A 20,846-nucleotide genomic window follows, 5' to 3' on the forward strand; every position below is an offset into this window, starting at 1 on the left:
AAAAGCGAACTCCGAGCATGGTTTCTTTTCAAACTAAACATTCAGGGACTTTGGGATAGAGCTGTAAATATTCGAATAGTCGAACTATTTCAATAATTCAGATTATTTCGAACACGAATCATTTATTCGAATAATATTAGAACCATTCGAATAATATTAAAATTAGTCGAATTTCAAATGCGAATTCTACTGTTATTCGAATATTCGAATACTTAAAGTATTCGTAACAGCGCTGCTCCGGGACAATATTTTCGATATTTTAAAAAAATTTCAACGAGAAAAATTGCTTTTACAATTTTCAAAATAAAGAACTTTAAACGATTTTTTACGTCAATATCAAGTTTATCTCTGATTTATTACACTTGTATTCCAAACTCGTCTTGTATTAGCATTTGATTTGATTTAGACGCAGATGAAATTTATTTCAAGACTTCGTAACAGGTAAATCGAATTGATTTTCGATGTCACAGATATCCCATTCAAAGTGTTTTTTCTTTTATTATTCCCAGAGGGGCGGAGCGAAAAATCAGAAGCAGAGAAATCGATGCAAAGTTTAGAAGTAATGAAATTTCTTCCAGGCACAGTATCGCGCAATTATAATGCCGCGTTTAAATTATACCGTGGCCCTTTGAGAACGAGCCCCAACTCTGTATTCCGCCCACACCCCTCCATTGCGAAGTTTAATGAATTCGCCCCACGGGTCGCGGCTCCTTCGAGGAGAAGTTTTTCTGTTCCGTTCGCGATACACAAGGCAAGCTTTAAATGACTGCATTTTCTGCGCTGAATTTCCCTTCACACTTATTAAAAGGACTAACGAGTAACACAGCTTCTCGCCACAGACCTTTCGTGATTTCGCGATCTCTTTATCCAGATTCTTTTCATCTGTTCCTTTGGAAAAAGTACCGATAATCGGTATTCCGTCGTGGAAGAAGTAGATTCGTTCTATAGACAGTTTTGGCAAGGTCTCTCCAAGTAGAATCAGCGAAACATCTAGACTACTATTGGAAGTTTGTGAATTGAGAATTAGTGCTTATTTGATGTAGACAAATTCTTTATATTTATGGGTTTTGGTATTTGTTAACTGTGGCTGGGATAATGGAGGGTCCTAGTAACATTAAGGCCGTGTTCACATTAGTCAAATTGTATTGCAAGGCAAGTAAAGCTGAAGAAATCTCTACTTCCCTTGAAACTTGAAAATAAACTTGAAAGTAAATAACAGGTTCACATTGGTAAAGTACTTTGAAGTTATTTGAATGCAAGCGACTTGGAGTCAAGTATCTTGACTACTATGAACGGGGCTTATACAGTGGGACAAATCTTCTTCCACTTTTTAATTCATCAAAATTAACTAATGAAAAATCTGTGGTAATCAGTAAATCAGAATATGAATGTGAGTACATTCAAATGAATAGCGATTGCAAAGTGTAGGTACAAGTGTGCTAATATTCTAGACGAGTCTAAGTAGTTGCAGTATTAATGAAACTTGGAAAAAGCATACTTTCTAAAGAACATAACTTACGTTTGAAGTCCCTCAACAACATCAATTGTAAGGCTCTAACAATAAGTCATAAAGAGACAGAAGACCTTTTTCAGTCATCGATGCAGACATAATGACGTAACGAATTTTTTTAAATGGAAAATATGAATATTGATCATGGAACAATAGCTTGACGCTGTGGCCACCATATTTAACGCCTCTCAATTTTTCATCGAAGTACAAGGATGAAGTGGAAGCGACCCACACTGGTCTTTCAAACCGTCGCCTCTGATTAGTCACAGCAATCGTCCTCGCGAAACCATATTAACCATAACCATACTCAGAGAACTACTGATAGCAGCCAACTAAAACTTCGAAACTCTCTGCTCCTAATCTCAAACCGACTATCAGACAGACGAGTTAATTTCCCTCGAGAAACCAGCTTCAAGACTTCTAATCAATCTACCACACCTGGGTACTAAAAATCTCAAGATTCATAAAACTACCAATAACAACCCGTTTTTCCCCCAATCTCACAAAACGAAGGCTAGACACATCTTGCAACCCCCTTCTTCTCAATTCCACGAGTTCCAAGATCAACAATATCAGTAACCCCTTATCTATCGCTGTCACATATTCGTGACTTGACGATTTTGATAAATAGTCCGGATTTAAGGAAAAAGGGGCCCATTTTTCGGGAAAATGAAGACGTAGTTTACTAAAAAATATTGTGTTTGGATAAAATCATCATTTTTTTTTTAAATGAGGCCCTGGGATGGGCCTTCTGAGCAGGGGCCCAGGCGGCACATCCGCCACATCACGGTACCTTAAAAATTCCATATTATTTCGCCCCCCTAGAATATCCCCATATTATCCGCAATATTCAGTGGTAAAAGTTATCAGAAATGGGCCGGGAATTTGTGAGATGTATGAAAGAGATGGGCAGCAAGCATAAGCTCCCCCTAGTAGATGCAGCAGACAAAGTGTTAAGTGGCTCGAATAAAATCTCTTCGCGACTCAGCTGTCACGTGCACAGGCGATCGAAACGGTGTAGGTGGCCAGTGTTTTTGCATGTATTGACGGTGTCCCCTATGGACGTGAAATCCGTCGTCAACGTCACTCGCAACGCTGAGACACACTCGACGGCTTCCCGTGCATCTGTGCGTGCTTATGCGAACCGTATCGATTGAAACGAGCTCTGGATACGCCGGTATTATCCTGGGCAGCCTACCTGTTACGCTTTTTGTTCCGGTCGAGCGCTACTCCCTGTGCTCCATGTGCATCGCCCCCGGTTCAATGGAATAATTAAAAATGGCCGTCGCTGCGAATTAAGCCCTTCGGGGTTGCTGGCCGATTGGAAGGCCGGCAATGGTGGTGTGTACCAGTCATCGAGTCGCCGTGTAAAACACTCGTTCACGGTTCCAGTATTGTGACCTCCGATGGGAAGTATGAGGGATAGAGTTAATTGCGCAAGAGTGGCAGCCCTGCGTGGGCGTATAACCGGGGCACGTAATGGTGGGCGTACGAATGGTGGTTATTTCGAGGGACAATGGAATGACGAACGTGGGCAGTTGATGGTTGAGAATGGGTGCTGGTTTTGGGTATTTGGGAAATGGCGGTTTGGGGTGGTGGCGGTGAGAGGTTTGGTTCTGATAATTTTGGATGTCGAAAATTTACTAGATTGTTGAATTTATGAGTTCTACGAATGTGATATTTTCATGTTCATATTTTCATTCTATGGTTTTTAGATCGTGAGGATACTGGATTCCCAGATTTTGGGCTTCTAAGAATATTAGGTTCGCAGATTTTGAGATTTCAGGGATATTAGATTCCCAGAGTCTCGGATCGAAAGAATATTAGATTCTCAGATTTTTTTTATCTAGAGAATGGTGGATTCTGAAATTTTTAGATCCTAGACTTGAGATTCCCAGAATATTAGATTCTCAGATTTTTAGATTCCAAGAATATTAGAATCTCAGATTTTTAGATCCCAAGAATATTAGACTCTCAGATTTTTAGATTTTCTGATTTTTAATTCCCAAGAGTCTTAGATTCTCAAATTTTTAGATCCCAGACTTTGAGATTCCCAGTAGATTTAATTCTCAAATTTTTAGATCCCATGAACATTAGAATCTCCGATTTTTAAATCCCAAGAATATTAGAGTCTCGGATTTTTAAACCTCAAGAATGAACCCCAAGTCTATAAGATTCCACAGAAAAAGCAATCATCAAGAATAGAAAAAAATACTCTAAAATCGCCCACATTCTCACACACATTCAGGTGCTGTAGCCTGAATAACTTTCAAACTATCGATCACTGTACAGTACATACTCCCCTAATTATTTCCAGCGTCCCACTAACAGATCAAACTAAATAAAGAAACGAATAAAAAAATCTACACAAATGCTACCGAAAAAAGTGCCACGTTGTCTGTCAACAAAAGTTAAACTCGTCCTCGATCCATCCAAGGAACTATTCGTTATTTCCGTCGCAAAGAACGGATTTACGAAGAAGAACAGACACCGTAGGAGCGGGGAAAGAGATCAGCCTGCAATCCCCGACGATTTAATTACCGTCTCCGTAATTGTCCGTTCAATTAGCGTGCCGCTGGCATTCACGCTCATACGCATATAACGAAGAATCCAACTGCATAAGACGCGTCTCTCTTTCCTCGCTATTTTCCCACGTTCAATGACTCTTCCCCCGAGACACATTTGTCTGCATGTGTCTACGATTTCGATCGAAGGCTTGGAAAGGCTGCAGCGTTAAGTGGGCCTCGATGATTCATTCTGACCTACCTAACGAAAGATAGACCTTGAACTGAACTGCAACTAGTCGTGGGCGGTAGTTGCTTGAATATTAGGGTCATAGTTAATAAAGAAATATAATTCTGCAAAATGATGTAGGTCAAATGATAGAGTAGGTACATGTCATACTTTGGAATTACACGGCATACATATCAAGGTGAACGAGACGAATTTGTGAACATCAGCTCTTGTAGAGTTAACCCATTAACAGCTGTTTTTACATAAATGCAACATTACATTTCAATTTTTTTTTAATCAAGCCAAATGCAATGACAATTCTAGAATTTTTATTTTAATGCTTCGCCGGTAAATAAATTAAAGAATAAAATTGGTCAATTCTTTTTGTTATTATTCATAATGTCTACTGGTGTAATAAAGATTTGTTATTATTATTATTATTATGTATTAGTTATTAGTGTATTAGTTCCAATTGAGTTTACACACTAATTTTCAGTTTTTTATAGAAATCATTAAGACAGTCATTCCCAGGAATTTTCGTTCGAACACTGTTATTATACTCATCTTCGGTTTTTCTTTGGAGGCGCTAAGAAATATCAATTAAAACCCGATGAAAAGTGTATTGCAAGAATTTCATGTTACGTTATGAACTAGAATTTTGATTCTGGTGGATCCACGGTATCCTGCGAGTTTAAAGCGCGATACGATGGAAATTATGAATGGGGGTGTCAATTAAAATACCATAAATCAGTTCATATCGAATTTCCGATCTCCAGCGATCTAGATTCTGCCAAGCAGAAAATAATACGTGCTCGTAAAGAAGCAGTTGAATTCCCCGTACAGTGTGGCGCTTCAAAGAAACAAACTGTAACTGAATTTTAGAAAATAATCATACGAATCAGAAGAAAGGTGTTACGGAAAGAGTAATTACAGAAACGCGACGAACACGTTCGTCGGAGTATCGTTCCATTATAGCAGCTGCCACACGCAATGGCGTAACTTGCATAAGATGTAAATGACGTAAACGATGCACAACGCTCGACTGCATTGTTTTACGAACGACTGCTGCACCGCGAATATAATTGCGCTGTTTGTTCGGCAAGAACGCGAGCGTGTGTGCACACCTTGCCCGCGTTAATTGCTAGCGCTTTATACGCCGTGCATTGGAAACGCGAACGCTCTCAGTCGTGTGTAAAGATCACGGATGAGAAAGAGGAAGCGCTACGTTTTTGCCCCCGCTGTTTTTCGGTCGACGTGAGTTGTAACATTGCCCTCGATAAATCACAACGAGTGTGCAAGTAACACTTCACAGCTTGTAGGACGCGATAATAAGTCCCTTCGAGGAGGAAGCTATTAAATTTTAAAGCACTAGCAGCCTGGGAAAACGAAAACGGTGTTTTTAGATATTAATAGTCTTCTGTAAATAATAATTGCGCATTGATAGCAAAAATGGTTGTAATCGTTTTGATATTTCTGCTATGATCATATGAATTTTCATTTTGATTTAACTCGCTGTGAATGGCCAGTCGAAATGGTAATGTTTCTCCACCTGTGGTAGGTGTAAGTTTCTTTGGCATGAGAAGCTTGCTCGAGAGTAGTTATATTTCTTTAATAATTTTTTTGGAGTTCCCTCCTCGATAGGGTGAAAAGGGGTAAAATGTATTTTACTCCTTAATATCTCTTAGGCCATGGTTTTTACTTACAAAGATTACCCACACAAACAATGGTTACTTTACAAAAATTATATAAAAAGTTACTTTAAAAAAACCCAGATATAACAGTAATTTCTTTTAATTATTACTTTACCATAGCGATGCACGAGTATTTTGCTAGTACATGAAAGTGGTCCATGTCAAAAATCGAAAAAACTTATATTTGCCACTTCTTTTGTATTACATCGATTACTCAAACGTAAAACTTTACCGTAAAAGTCTAAATATCTCGAAACGAAAAATGAGAATGACTCAGACCATTTTCGCAATCACCGGCACGTATCTATTGTACACATACATGTACTTAGGTATCACTAAAATTCAAAGAACACTTTAAACTGCCTTATGAAAACAGTGGTCGCAAATATCACTAAAAAAATACTGTCAATTTCAAGAGGAATATTAAAACAAGACAACCGAAAAGATACCTAAAAATTCTTTATTTCTGCCCTCCGCAACTGATACCCAAAATAACTCCAGCCTCGTTTTCACGAGAAGAATTAATCTCAGAGCCTCTTCCCGAAGCTTCAGCCTAGAACCGTAGAATAATCGGCCACCGAAGCTCGTCAACCGAAAAAGTGAATGGGGGGGGGGGGGGCGATCGTTTTAAGCGCCTCGTGACCGATTTTTCAAGTTCCCAAAACTAACTCGCGCTGGAGTGGCTGGTGCAGCCGTTTCCCCGGCTGGCAGCTCGCTAAAGTAAATCCAGAACAAGTATCTGCCTCGCGGCACGGTGGAAGTATCAAAAATAAATTACAACCGTCGGCGAGACGATTTTTCGCGTGCGCTGCGGAGGGGAATTGGTCTGATACGGCGCGGTAGAACGAAAAGTAGACGGTAGTTCTCGTGCGGGTGGTTTTTAATGTTTCAAGCGCTTATGAATAAGAGATGAACGCAGGGGTACGTGTCGTGGCCGACGATGGTCGATGGTAGTTTTTCAGGGACGCTTCCATAGCGGAAGTCGAACCACGGCCTCGCTGTAAGGCGCAACAAAAGCTCAACTCTACCCCCCCTACAAGTTTCCCTATTTACGACCCCCGAGCAAAAGCTTTCGTCACTGCGTTACAACAACGTGACACGAAACTTCTTGGCGTCTCGGTTCTTCCTCTGTCCGCGTGTCTCCAGCTTTTATCGCGGGCATCGATTGAGCTGATCGCATATCTGAGTGGTGTGCTTTGTGTTTTTAAAACGTCACGGTTGCCACTTTGGTATTTGCCAAATGCTTATGATTTGTAAGGGAGCTTATAAAATGGGGGGAAATGTGTCAAGTTTGCGGTAAGGATTGAAGTAACAGCAATGGAACTACGAATCGATAATTGGTATGGATTACTTATTTCTTGTGGAGTTTCAATATGTACGCGTTTGATATCTATCGATTAATTTTGTTGAAAGTGTATGACTTGTGGACTGTTTTGTGGTGGATATTGAAATTACTGGTTCGCGAAAGCAACTTCTGCTGGGTTTCGGCGGGGTTTAAAAATTTGAAAAATTCCAGTCCCCTACATATATGTTGCCCAGAAAGCTATAAAAGTTTCACACCGAGTGTCTTTTGAAGCAATAAATAGCCGCACCAGTGGAAATATGATTTAACAGAATTTATGCACCATCCCAATGCGCAACTGGACGCAGAACCCATCGCACGAAATTGTTGAGAGTTCCGGTGCTGGAGGGTTAGGCCGTCGGCATATTATTCAAGCGAAATCCCCCGATTTATTGGCTCGAGCGGATCCACGACCTACGCAGCCTCTGCTGCGCCAGCGACAACTACCTTAATTAAGTTTACCTTCGTTAAAGCCCCGATTCACTGTTCGCCTTGTACATCCGCCGCCTGCAGCGATGTACACCCTCCATTTTCCCCGATTTGCATCCCACTTCATAGAAAGTCGGTCTGGGATAATTCGTTTCGCGACGTCGATTTTTGCGACTCCTCGTGAGTCAGGCAATGACTGACCTTCCTAATTATGAATGTTGATTAGCGCGAAGTTCTCATGATTTCTCGACGTATCCCTTAGGCTTAGAAAAGGTTTGGAAATTAGAACATTCTGGTGATACAAATGATATAAATTCTTTAGTATGCTATTTGCATAGATATTTCTGATTGCGTAAGCTATTGAGAGTAACCACACCAAGTGGGATTTTGGTAGTTTGAAAGATAAGTGCCTCTTCGATAAGTACTGTAATTATTACAGAGAATATATGAAATTTAATTCATTCATATTAGTGAGTTGGAGAAACTTTCATTCCTATGTTTATTGGAAGAAGTTAGTTCGCTCTGCTACATACCCCACGGGAGCTGATCTTATTCTTAGAAATCATATTATGTTTGTAAAGGAAGTCACTAATAGAATTCCTCGAAAACACTACGCAGCTAAACGCCATGCTACCTGAATCTGGAACCACAAGTTTACCGATGATCTGATCACAGATTACCGAAGTAGGCTTCTGATAAGAGACAAGGGACCCACTGAAGTAAACCCAGTAGTTATCTCCAGATCTGTTTTTAAATTAATGATTCGCCCTGCTGCTGTTAAGAGTCGCTGCCTGCCAAGCACGATGATTCGAGGGAATTTCCCCCTGACAGAGCTACTTTCTATTATCAATTCCGTTCCCCTACAGTCACGCTTAGTAATTGGAGCGATGAATCACCCAATTTCCGAATCGCAGTTGTCAGACGTCGCCCCGAATGCAAGCAATTATGCTGGCCTGTTATAACCCAGTTTCACCGTCTGACCACCTGTACACCTTTACTACTGGCGGTCTGACCACCGCAGAGCCTTGCGTGCCGAAGGCCGCCGGTGCTCGCCTTATTTCAGGGTGTGTTTCCATGTACAACGGGGTGTTAATAAAAAATGGGGTCCCTTTTCGTAAGGTCACGAAGCCACGGAACGCCAAACATCACCTTCACTGAGACCTCAGTCAGATCTCTGATAATCCTATGACTTATTTTGGGGTGTCTATGTGACGTCAGAAACGGTGGTTGTAAAAGGGAATTTCTACGTACATAATTATCTGTCGACGTTAATATACAGGGTGTCCGGTTATTCGCCGGTCTCTTAACAGGTTGACTGCCGATTATACCGATCGGCGTGTTTCTTGTCTGAGCACGTCAATTGGAGTGTCGCTTGTTTTGCTATTTCACCGATTCGATGGTTTTGAAAGGTTAAATCAATTGAGATAAATAAAAATGGACAATAAAGCAGGGCCAATCATAAAAACAAAACACACGTATTTTTGTTATTGGCTGAACTGTCACACCACAGGCGGAGCGAGCGGAGTACACCTCTTGCCCCTGTAACACCGCTCTAGCCACCCTTCTTTAAACATTACACTCCCATCGTTTTCGGCGTCGAGGAAAGCACCGCCAGGTTTCATCGGCAGTCAACGTGTTAAAAGAAGCGATTAATTGGGGAGATAAAATGGAGAAAATTGGCTAATTCGTTAGAGGAATCGTAGAGAGAACATACAATTTGTATTTCGGTATTTTAAAGTGGCTAGTGAGTAGGGAAAGTGACTTTTAGCGAGTCACTTTTTGGAGTGAATAGATTTAGAAGGCCTTAAAAGAGTTCAGCGGACTCAAGCCTCCCGAGTTTCGAGAAAGAGTATTCAGGGAGTTAAGGTACTTTATAGCAGTCCTCGGAGTGTTAAGAGACTCTAGAAAGAGATTTACGGCTTGTATTGTTCTTGCTATTATTTTCTTATCGCCTTTCTCTTCCTGCGCCCTCCAAATCCCTACTTGTAACGTGATCTAGAACCCTTTAAAAGAACCATTACACGAAGCAATCTCCTGCAACATACCCTTCCCCCACCGAACCCCCTGTAATATTTATAACAAACCCAAAGGCGGGGACTATGGAAGCTTCCAAGCCCAAGACGTGCCCTTTTCACCCACCACTCCGCCCTAAGATCGTCATACCGCATTAGTCATCGGATGACCTAATAATGCTAATTTTAGCACACACCCGGTAGAACGGGGGCTCGAAGGGGTTCCGTCACGCGATGGTCAGCCGGAGCCTTCGCCCCGTGTCCGAGGGACTCGGTCTCGATTAAAACAGGGGCTATCGAGCGGCCTACGTCGCCTTTGCACACAAGTTCGTCGGGTCCGCAGCGCGCTAGAAACGCGGAAACGGATCTTTCTTCGGGGGGCTTCGAGGTCGGCCCAATTTGCGTGTGCCAAGTGTTTCGGTAATCCTCCGTTAGCCCACCCTCCGCATCGACCGTTTTTTTTTGTTCCGTGGCAGCGATTGTTTCGGGGGTGAACGACCCTTATCAAAGCCATCGACGAATTGGCCATCGTGGGACAAGCAAGTAGGACGTGGGTATGTTTGGTGCGGTCATTTTGTTAATAGTGAATTTCTGTGGGGTTACGTGAGATCGAAGAGGGATTGCTGCAGTGTAGGGTGGACGATGAGCTGGAATTTAGGGGGGTTATGTTAGGTGGTGTGTAGGGGAGAGGTTTCGTCACACAAACAAGTTATTTTCCTGTTTAAGACAACACTAAGTAGTGTCTAGTCATTCGACGCAGACTTCGCCGCGGTCTCACTCGCAACAGATCAGCAATCCGCGGTTGACGTTTTTCTGATATGAAAGGAAAAGTTTCTTTTGTTTTCTGAGGCGGTTTGTGAAATAAACGTTCCAGTTTTTCTCGGGGCCGGAAAAGCCGATGGAAACTGATTACTCGCGGAGGAAATGCGACGGGAAATCAATAGCGGGCCGATGCGTATAACGCGACCCAGTCGTTCCCAACGACTTCCACTCATTTGACGTTGGGACAGGGTCGCGGTGCTACGTGATATTCAGGACAGGAGGAAATCGTTTTCATTTCCACCGCCGGACCTACGTATTTCCTTCGCGGTCAGCTTCTCCGCCGATTTCCCGCGTAAATGTGCAGATAAAGCCCGGACGACTTTCTCCTATCGGCGTCAGCTATCTAAAGGCTCTAGATCACGCAAACCTGACGTCAATTTTGTAACTCTTCAACAGTAATTGGATTAACCAACGATGACTAAGGAATCATCGTTTATGGAACAGTAGGAAATTAAATGTAGGTTGTTGTTTGTAGAAGTTGAATATTGGATTTGATATGAAAACCTTGGGATCAAGGTAGATCTATAGGAACATTTTAAAAATTGTTAAGTACTGGGAAGGAAAGGAGTTTAAGAACGTTTAGGATGGACCATAAGTCTTTCGGGTTATGAGTAAACACTTATAGATGATGAACCTATTAGAATAATGAGAAGTGCTTTATTAAAAAAATGATAGGACTTGAAACTAAGAGATGGTAGCGATTCTTATGGAATCTTCAGTCTTCACTGTGCAATAGATATTATATAATTTAATAATATAGTTAAACTTATAGGGTCATGTAGAGGAGAATTTAATTTTCTGTATCTATGCACTGGGAGAAGTCGATTTAAATGAAATCGTCAAATATTTTTTGAGTTACACTGTACGCCAATTTATACTTTTGACTTGACGCCTTGGGCGCTAGGAACTGCTACCATAAATCGATATGTATTGACTAGTTCTTAAAATGGAATTTTTTTACTTTTTTAAATATGTACTAAGTCATCCTGAAAGTTTCATAAAGTTAGAATAAATAAGTTGTTTGAAAAAATTTCCAAAAATCAGGCATTAGTTTAATCACTAGTTACTTAAATTCTAGAATGAATTTGGAGAATATAGAAATTACTGTGGGGATGATAAATAAGACTTAAGTAAATGATTATGAGCGTGATTACGTGGATATAATGATGTTTCCCACTTATTTATGTGGAATTACCAAATTGCAAATAGAACAGAGAATTCCTCGTGTTAGATAAATTCGATTCCATTGTCCGTACGCATTGTCCAATGCGTCTAGTATTAATTTCTCCATATCTCGATGTCTGGTACAGTTTCTTCCCTGAGGGACGCGTCTGGATTCAATACCAAGAATGGTTTTCGCGACGAAGGGGTTGTAAATCAACCCTCTGTGCGTCTACACTTGCAACTTTTTCGATACCAATGTCCCAAGAGCCCATAAATTGATTAAAGTCGTCGAGGAATATTCAGGATTATTGATATAATGTTACTGTTCCCCGTGAAAACTCCTGGGACTTTATTATCAAAGATGTATGGATTTCCTAACGTGATACCTGAAGAACTCGAGGGAACAGTAACAGTACTTAGTAACTCTGTTTTAATATATCGACGAATCGTAACTGAATACATAAAGAAGTAAACGTAGTTGTGAGAGACCACTCTAAATCCTGTTCTGTAATAATTTCTTGCTGGTCAAGTTTTGAGATATTTACTCTCTGTTATTACTAATTCAAAATTTACTTTGTCAAACGTAACCAAATTGATCATTTAACGTATTTTAAAGACGTACTTCAAGAGCGCTGAAGATTTTGGTTTGTTAAATTACCCTTTGTATCATCAAAGATTCTAGTACACTACATTTACTGCCACAATAGAATCTTGATAATCAAAGGAAAATATGGCTAAAAATTCGTCCACCTGCTAAGTTAATCAATCAAATTCATGACACATAATAATTAATAACATAATACTAACACTTAAAATCCCACTTCCAATTTCAATATTTTGTTGCTAGATACTCATTTTTGGCATTTTTTCAACAAAATGGATATACATGTGCATGCATAAATCTCGATGCAGATATTAAGGTGTCACTATATTACCATGAATTTTAGTCCTCAACTCGATATGACTAAAAATTTCTGTTTACAAACCAATATCATCAACCTGACACTATCACTAACCCATCTAATACTTAGCTTCACATTTCATTTTTCCCTGTTACAGGAACAAACCGAAATCGTTCGCGTTCGATCACTGTTTCTACTCCCTGGACCCGGCCGTGGAGAATTTCGCCAGCCAGGAGGTGGTGTTCGACGCCCTGGGCCGCGACATTTTGGACAATGCGTTCCAGGGCTACAACGCATGCATCTTCGCCTACGGGCAAACCGGTGAGTTCGACAAATCGCAGGAAAACGACCACTCTGACTCTTTAAACGCCTCCTTCATCGATCAATTGCTGTTATTTCGCGATTAGAGCAAAGTGCCAAGAAAAATGGTAAAACATTTAAATTTAGAATACTTAATTTATCAACTGACTTCATTCAGAGTCTTAATAGGCATACAGCGAAGTGAAGTAAATAACTCCTGGTAGGATTCTGCGTGAGAAAATGAATCGAAAATATAGAATAAACAAAAATTCCTCCCAGACTTCGTTTTCAGGATAATCGATTTTGACGATATATTTATTATTTCCACCTGTGAATAACACCTACAATAATTAGTATCGTTCACTTCTACAATTATATAGCAACGTTCATTTCTCAATAATTCGAAGCACAATTTTCAGTAAACACAAAATGGAAAATTTTAAGAATCACGAAGGCTTTAGCAGATTGAATAAATACGGTGAATAATGATAAATCGTGACTAACGAGATGTAGCGTAAGGAATTTGATAGACAATCGTGCAGTTAGCTTGAGTGTGATGGATGTAGCTTCCACACGTGAATTTATGCGTCTTCGTTAGGAGCAGCAGACTTTCGCGATTTTTCCAACGACCTAATATTGCAGCCTTGATTTCACGACCTTTCGGGTTAGCCCCACCCACCCGCCTCGCAGCTGATTAAGCTCCCTTCACGCGTAACGTTTCCGCGTACTTTTATCAGAGTCTCGTTTCAATTTGCATTGTAGCAGCGTGTCGGATTACGGATTTGTCACTTCTGTACTGGCCATTGTGCGGTTTTTAAGTCTCCCTTTCCGATGGGATTATCGTCACCGAGCAAAAGCGAGGCTGCCTCTGGCCCATTTCCATTACAATGTAACCGTAGTAATTTCAACGTTCCTCCTTCTTTGGACAGAAGAATGGAATTATTATGCATAGGCTACACTTTCGAAGTTTCTCTCGCGAAAAGAGGAATTAGAGGTTTCTATATTATTTTCTTTTGTCTGCTTGAAGCAGAGTTGCGGTATGATTAAGGGGCAGAGAAGCAGCAAAGACAGAGGGTAGAATGGCGACTTTGAAGTGTAAGGGTTAAGGGTAAGGGAAACAACGACGATCAAGTGTCGGGAAAATAATGGAGGATGCTGTGATAAGAGGAATTTATGTAACGTCGTGAACCGTAACTTAATGGGGTAAGTTAATTGAGACGGGGGATAGTGAAGTATTAAGGTCGAGGGTTAATTGTCGTCGGAAAAGTAGCAGCGCTATTTTAGGGGTAAGGAAAAATCATGGTGAAATCTGTGGTAAGGGGAATTTGTGCTATGTGGAGGGTATTACTTTTAGGTTTTAATTTTGTGAAACTGGTAATTCACTTGGAGAAGGATGTGTCTTTAAAGAATTAAAAATGTGGGATAGGTCTAGATGTATTTAAACTTTGGAAAGTAACTCCATATAAATAATAGAATACTGAGTTCAAAAAGGAAGAAAATTTGCAGCAAAAATTCACATAAAACCATTTTAACGTTTTAAGTGGTGTGTCTTTTGGAGCAAAGTTGTGCTCATTGCCGATCTCTGCCAATTTTCGCAACTATTCATTAGGCAGAATAGAAATCTTTGCAGAGTACAATTTTATCAGTGACAAATACGAAATGAAACTGAATTCTGTAGCTTATGAAAAGTAATAGATCGGAATTGTTTTTAAAGGCAGTAAGAATATTAAAAATAATTTGTACCTCTCGATTTTATAATGCCGTATAAATTTCCTTATTTCTCGATTTTCAGAAAAAAACACGAATGTCTCATAATAATAATAATGTTCACAAATTATTTCAACACCGCGGTGTTAATAACTATACAAATCTATAAGATGAAAAAGTAAAACCAGTCGGAAAGTGCATTGCATACATATATAGCTACCTGAAAAGCTTCCATAATGCAAGAATTCACAGAATTTCCTTCCAACGTGTAGAAATCACTAATAAGCCAACGATGACAGATTAAAATATCTTAGCTTTCGACGAAGTCCATTGCTTCACGAGCACAGAAAATTGTTTCTCACAGATTCAACTGCCTCGAGCAGCAAAAATTTTACCGATTCCACAAAATTTTTTAAATCGATTTACGTCCGGGTTTCGAGATAAATACCCCATTGTGCAGTCGGCACGTATGTGCAATTTGCTGCGGCGGCATTTTTAAGCGAAACAGTTCGGTCGATTTCATTGAAATGCGTAAACATTCGCCTTTAAATCTCATCGATTCAATTTTGTCGAATCAACCAAAGTGAACCGCGTAAATTCGCCTAGTAGCAACGCAACGGTTAGAAAACCGTTGCCCTCCCAGGCCTATCTGTCCCCCCCCCTTGCACGCCCCCTCGACGTTCGTTCGCCCTGATAAGAGAGGAGCGTTGTTCCACCCCCGAAGCGCAATAGCTGTCCGCTCGGATGTAGCCGGGCACCGCGTGTAACGCAATTAAGAGAGGTCAGCGCCGATAAACGTCCGCGGTTGATCTTACACGAGACATTGACCCAACGGTCGGGCCGACGACAGGCGTTGCTCGCACACGGGACAAACGAGCCGCGCGCGCGCGCCCCTGCCGGAGGACGGTTTCACGGGGCAACAGGGAAGAAAAAACAAGAATCAGATTATGCACTTCTATTGGCTCCCCGCGTCTTTCACTTAGCTGCGCGCTTGCCGTCCGCGAATCGGGTTTAACCTTTCGTTTCCCGTCATCCTCTCAGGCGATTACGCTGGAAGACAGCTCGCGCGTCTTAGGAGCTCGCAGATGCGAATGCAAAGCCTGGTAATGAGGGAGATAGTAGCGCTGATCGGGGCTTGGGGTTCGAGGAGGTATTGTGTTTTGGGTGTAGGAATAAGGGTGGATTGTTTATGGTGTAACGGGGAAGGGGGATGTAGAGATCAGTCGAAAATGTGGAGGGGGATTCTCTGTAGGAGGGTTTGTTTGCTAGGAAATCAGTTTCCACAATTTCATGGAATATATTCTAACTACTAGGATTCATTAGTCTAGGATCTGTAATTATAAGTGGTAGTGCACATTCCACTGTCGAAGAGAAATTTTAATAATCCCACTGAGTAACAGACGACTTGCCACCGACGATCATTCGTTGCACCTCTAATCCAAGAAATATAAACTCAACCCCGTGAATTGAACTACCCCAAAATCTAAACCTTCATAATCTCTGCCCCATCTAATGAATAATCTCCATTCCGCCTGATTCCCTCCAATTTAATTCCCCTGTGCCAGCAATTTTCTTTTGGACGAAAATAAGACGTCGAGGGGGTGTACGGTTTCCTCGAGAAATTAAAGAAACACCCCACAACCCTGTGATAACGAATCAACTCTATCTCGACTAACCTCACTGAGCGATAAGGAACCATTACGGAATTTCCACGCGGATAGTTTTTCGCGAGCATTGTTTACGGGAGCGTGGATTAATTTTCAAGGGTCTGGGAAGTCCTACACGATGATGGGGAGCGGAGACAACAAGGGCATAATACCTCGGCTGTGCGACAATCTATTCGACATGATAGCGAAGCAGCAGAGCTTCGAGCTCTCCTACAAGGTGGAGGTCTCGTACATGGAGATCTACAACGAGAAGGTGCACGACCTATTGGACCCGAAGCCTAACAAACAGTCGCTCAAAGTCAGGGAACACAATGTCCTGGGGCCGTACGTTGACGGGCTCAGTCGACTCGCCGTCACATCCTTCCAGGTAACTAGAAACTTGCTTTCGTCCCTTGCTTGCCATTATCCAATCTCCAGCCCCAATTTGGCCCATCTGATGTAACATTAGTTTTGCTTTCGGTGTTCATTGTATCGTAGTTTTTTATGGGGGGTAATCTATCGTGAAAACTGAGCGATTTGATTGTCGTAACTCTAACAAGGGAACATTCCGATTCGAGTTTGATGAAACTTAAGTAAATTTAATTTTCATAAAAATAGTTAACATGTAGTTTCTATTTTTCGGCATGTTCTTGTAAGAACTATGTTTTACATAAGTTTCATAAAAATTGGCGATTGTCACTATCAAGATCCATTGTAATATAAATGTACCTTAAAATTCTACAATTTTTTAGTATGTAATTCAGTCACTGGTCTGCTTTGAATCAGCTTTGTGTGATATTCGAAAACCCTGCCCAAATGGATTAGAGTTTGAACTATTCAGAGGGATGAGCTGAATAACAATGAAAGGATAAATAATAATCTAAGGTGGTATCTTGACTGAATATCCAACTTGCATACAGTAACAAATTTAAAATCATTGAATATCTGAGTAATCATTGAATTCACTTGAGTGGACAGTGAAATTGAGCAAGTCACGTGTTAATATTCAACATGTCAGTATAAAAAGGACATCAAAACCAAATTGACTGAACAAATTTCTGACAGACAGTTCCCAGAATATCTAAGGAAAAAAGAATTGCCCCTAGCCCTTCTGTAACTAGAGCCTAGACAACAAAGTGGAACACAATGAATAATAGGTTTGGAAAATAACTCTTGGGGCCAAACACTTTAATGAATCATGACCAACAGAAGGCTAGACGTCCAACATAGGTGATTCTCTAATTATTTCGAGCGGTGTGTAATTCAAACGCTGATCCTTTACCTGGCTTTCATTGAATCTATCATTTATCAATCGCCAGCGATGTACAGTGTCCTTGTGTGCTGCATACACAGAAGAATATATCTATCCTCCTTTATTTATCACTTGTTTTGACTGTTAACTGGCCGTGTTCCAATGCGAGGCTGTCGTGATCAATACCTGTCGTTGCGGTGCTTCATCAATTTAATTTCTATAACTATACTACTAACCACCATAGCTGTTCAACGTGAACAGTTTATACAAGGCAAATACGAGGATTGATATTCCATTTTTCTCTTCCATTTCCAAGCTTTCTATAGCTTTCGAAACAGGTGTTGGAAGAACCTAGACAGAGAGCACGCTATAATCCCATATATGTCTCCTAAAAATGATACAAAAGCCTCATACTACAATTTTCATATTTGTAATTTCCACCTTTCATGTTTGCGCCGTTATTGTTTTTTTGTGGATATTATTTTATGTCGCGCTTTTGATTAGTGCTGTGTAGAGACTTTAAAGGGGTTTGAACTAGTTATCGTCCAGATTAGGAGTACCAAAAATAGAGTACTCCAATAGATCTCGTGTTTGCAGACTTTGCAGTTAAAGTTAATAAAAAACCTAAGTAGGCATAGTATTCCACTGTTGGAAATTACAGAAGCACGTTGCTCGACTTAGCGTTTACGTTAATTAGGGGCAAGCAGGGACTTCGTGTATTCCTATAATTGGATTCTGCCTAATTTTAGCACGTTCACACACCTTCTGTTTTCATTGTACATTAATTTGTTCCCCTTTTCTTGGCGAGGATCTTTAAATAATACTTTTCAGTCCCTATCGACACAATTGCCAATAGTATCTTATAGGTGATGCATCTGAACTGAAACAATATAGCCTCCCTTGGTATCGAAGGGGTGGCATCGAAGTTACCTTTGATATCGATTAACTGCCCTTTGTTCTTCATAGAACCAGACAGCTAATCGTTCTTATTTTACTATAATTGTACATTCTTGTCAAGTTTTAGTCAGAATTCTCCGTTGACACGTTCAGTGGCACGTTGGAAATCCATATTTTTGGTAGGACTAGAAAAAGTGAATAGAAAACTAGACTGCGAAATATTCTTCATAATTCCAACTCTGTTCGTTCGCATCAATCGATTGACCCCCAATAATAAAATTTTACCGTTTCATTTAATTTCTATATACCAATTTTATCCACTGTTATTCACAGTTCGATTGGAAAACTTATTAGAGGATATTCTGATCGAATAATGATTGTGGTTGCTACGTAATACAATTATTTCGGTATTGGTGTTATAATATTTGTTCTTTTTACTTTATTTCTCTTTTTTTCTTTTCTATGGTATATGTTATTTTATTTGACAGCGAGTACTTAATTCGAATTATGATGAAGCAGCATCCTCTGTTGTCCATTAAAAGGACGCTGTGTTTCAATTAACATGACAATTAATCCAGCAACTAACAAGCTTAACAAATTAATTGAACTGTCAGTATCACGATCGATCTAAATCAGACGACTTTTACTGATCGTTCGACCGAGGCACAGAACATTAAACGGACGAAGGTAATGATACACGATCCTTTCAGAAAGTAAAATCAGGTCGTTTTACATACGGCGAAGGTAGCGGCTACCTCTTTTATGCAACAAACACGTTTCGCGCATACCAGTAACGCCTGATAAGTTTCAATTGACTCCGTCTACTGCAAACTACTAACCTCTCATTCTTTCGAGTCTATTATGTGCTTTTTTTTGGAAAATTTGTGATCCAAATACTAAAAAGCACTTTTATATCTACCTTCAAAGAAAAACTCTTAAATTTTAAATTACCTGTGCTTCATCGTTATATCAGCATGCTGTGTACTTTGTGAGCCCTTAAAGTTGGTTTTCTATGTTTGGAAAAATTAATTGGTAATGCCTGTATTAATGCTTCAGTCGCTTTTGTAAATTGTAAATTAAAGATTTACTGTTCTGCGCAGGCCTAGGCATTTATTTGCACGTAAAAGTTTAAAAGTTTCAGGAATTTAAAAAAGACTAGAGTACTGGTATGAAATACGAAGTTGATAAAGCCTTGAGTAGAATGAATTCGATTTAGATGAAGGTTTCTTAAACATCTCTTTTATTATTATCGTTATCAGTGATACTTAATTAAGGTACTAAATGGAAATGGTTGCAGAATTATGAAATCTTTGGTCTGCTTCCATTCCTAAACTGTGACGAGCCTCTGAGATTGGGTGTGTAAGTCAGTTTTACCTCTTTCTAAGAAATTAATGCCGACAGACACATTAATGCATAGAAGCGACTCAATTTTCCAACTTCTTCGATGTAAAACACTCTCGTTCTCAGAAACTCGAATAAAGATGCTACCATTTCATTATACAGTTTCTCCAGGTAATATGCTAACTACTAGGCAACACCATTAAACCTTTTCGCTTCAACAGCCAGCGCTGCAAGCAGCATCGTTGATTTTTTAATAATTCTCAATACTACGGAACGCTTTTCTTAAGAACCACTGTATAATTCTTCAAACTAAAATGAAATAAACTAATGGCTTTTCCTTTGTTTATGAGTATACAAGAATACACATATAATTTGAAAAGGATCCTCTGCTAAGTTTCCGAGAAAAAAAGCACTCACAATTTTTCATATGTATTTTCGCTCGTCGATTGGACTTCCCCCTTAACTTCCACCTCCCCATAATTGAATGCTGCAAACTTTGATCGGATTTTAAAGTTCCACTGCGGAAAATTCGATGGCATTCTGCGCATCGCGTTACAAAAGTGGCAACCCAGCTTTACGCTTCGCTAAACGCGATGCGCGCAGCGCAACGTTGCTGCTTTCGAATATGAACCAGAGTAATCGATGATTTCGCAGGATATCGACAATCTGATGGCAGAGGGTAACAAGTCGAGGACGGTGGCGGCGACGAACATGAATTCCGAGAGCTCGCGATCGCACGCCGTGTTCTCTGTGATCCTCACGCAGACGTTGACGGACGCGAGGAGCGGCGTCAGCGGGGAGAAGGTCTCGAGGATGAGCTTAGTGGACTTAGCAGGGAGCGAAAGGGCTGTGAAAACTGGGGCAGTCGGCGATAGGCTTAAAGAAGGAAGCAATATAAACAAGTAACTTTGGCAGACGATATCTATGCAAATGTATTGACACGTTCATCGCCTGCGCCAATAAACGTCCATTCTGCCACCTCCGCATATAGAAAATGAATAGATATTTTAGGCCGAATAAATATTCCTATTTTGTTTCTAGGTGACAGGAACATAGCGAAGTCATAAGTTTGGCAATTAAGTGGTAGTCATATATGAA

The 20,846-nt window shown here is 40.4% G+C and overlaps 1 protein-coding gene across 9 annotated transcripts in view; it reads left to right on the top strand.

The window, feature by feature from the left end:
• The window catches only part of LOC143377560 (kinesin-like protein KIF13A), a 133,503-nt gene that overhangs the window by 85,186 nt on the left and 27,471 nt on the right, over positions 1-20,846 (top strand). For all 9 annotated transcript variants that reach the window (XM_076828963.1, XM_076828969.1, XM_076828964.1 and 6 more), the window contains exons 3-5: positions 12,763-12,926; positions 16,378-16,646; positions 20,403-20,650. In XM_076828963.1, the coding sequence (XP_076685078.1) occupies positions 12,763-12,926; positions 16,378-16,646; positions 20,403-20,650 (681 nt within the window). The remainder of the gene's footprint in view (positions 1-12,762; positions 12,927-16,377; positions 16,647-20,402; positions 20,651-20,846) is intronic.

This window comes from Andrena cerasifolii, chromosome 16 (assembly GCF_050908995.1).
Source record: "Andrena cerasifolii isolate SP2316 chromosome 16, iyAndCera1_principal, whole genome shotgun sequence".
Taxonomy (NCBI): Eukaryota; Metazoa; Arthropoda; class Insecta; order Hymenoptera; family Andrenidae; genus Andrena; species Andrena cerasifolii.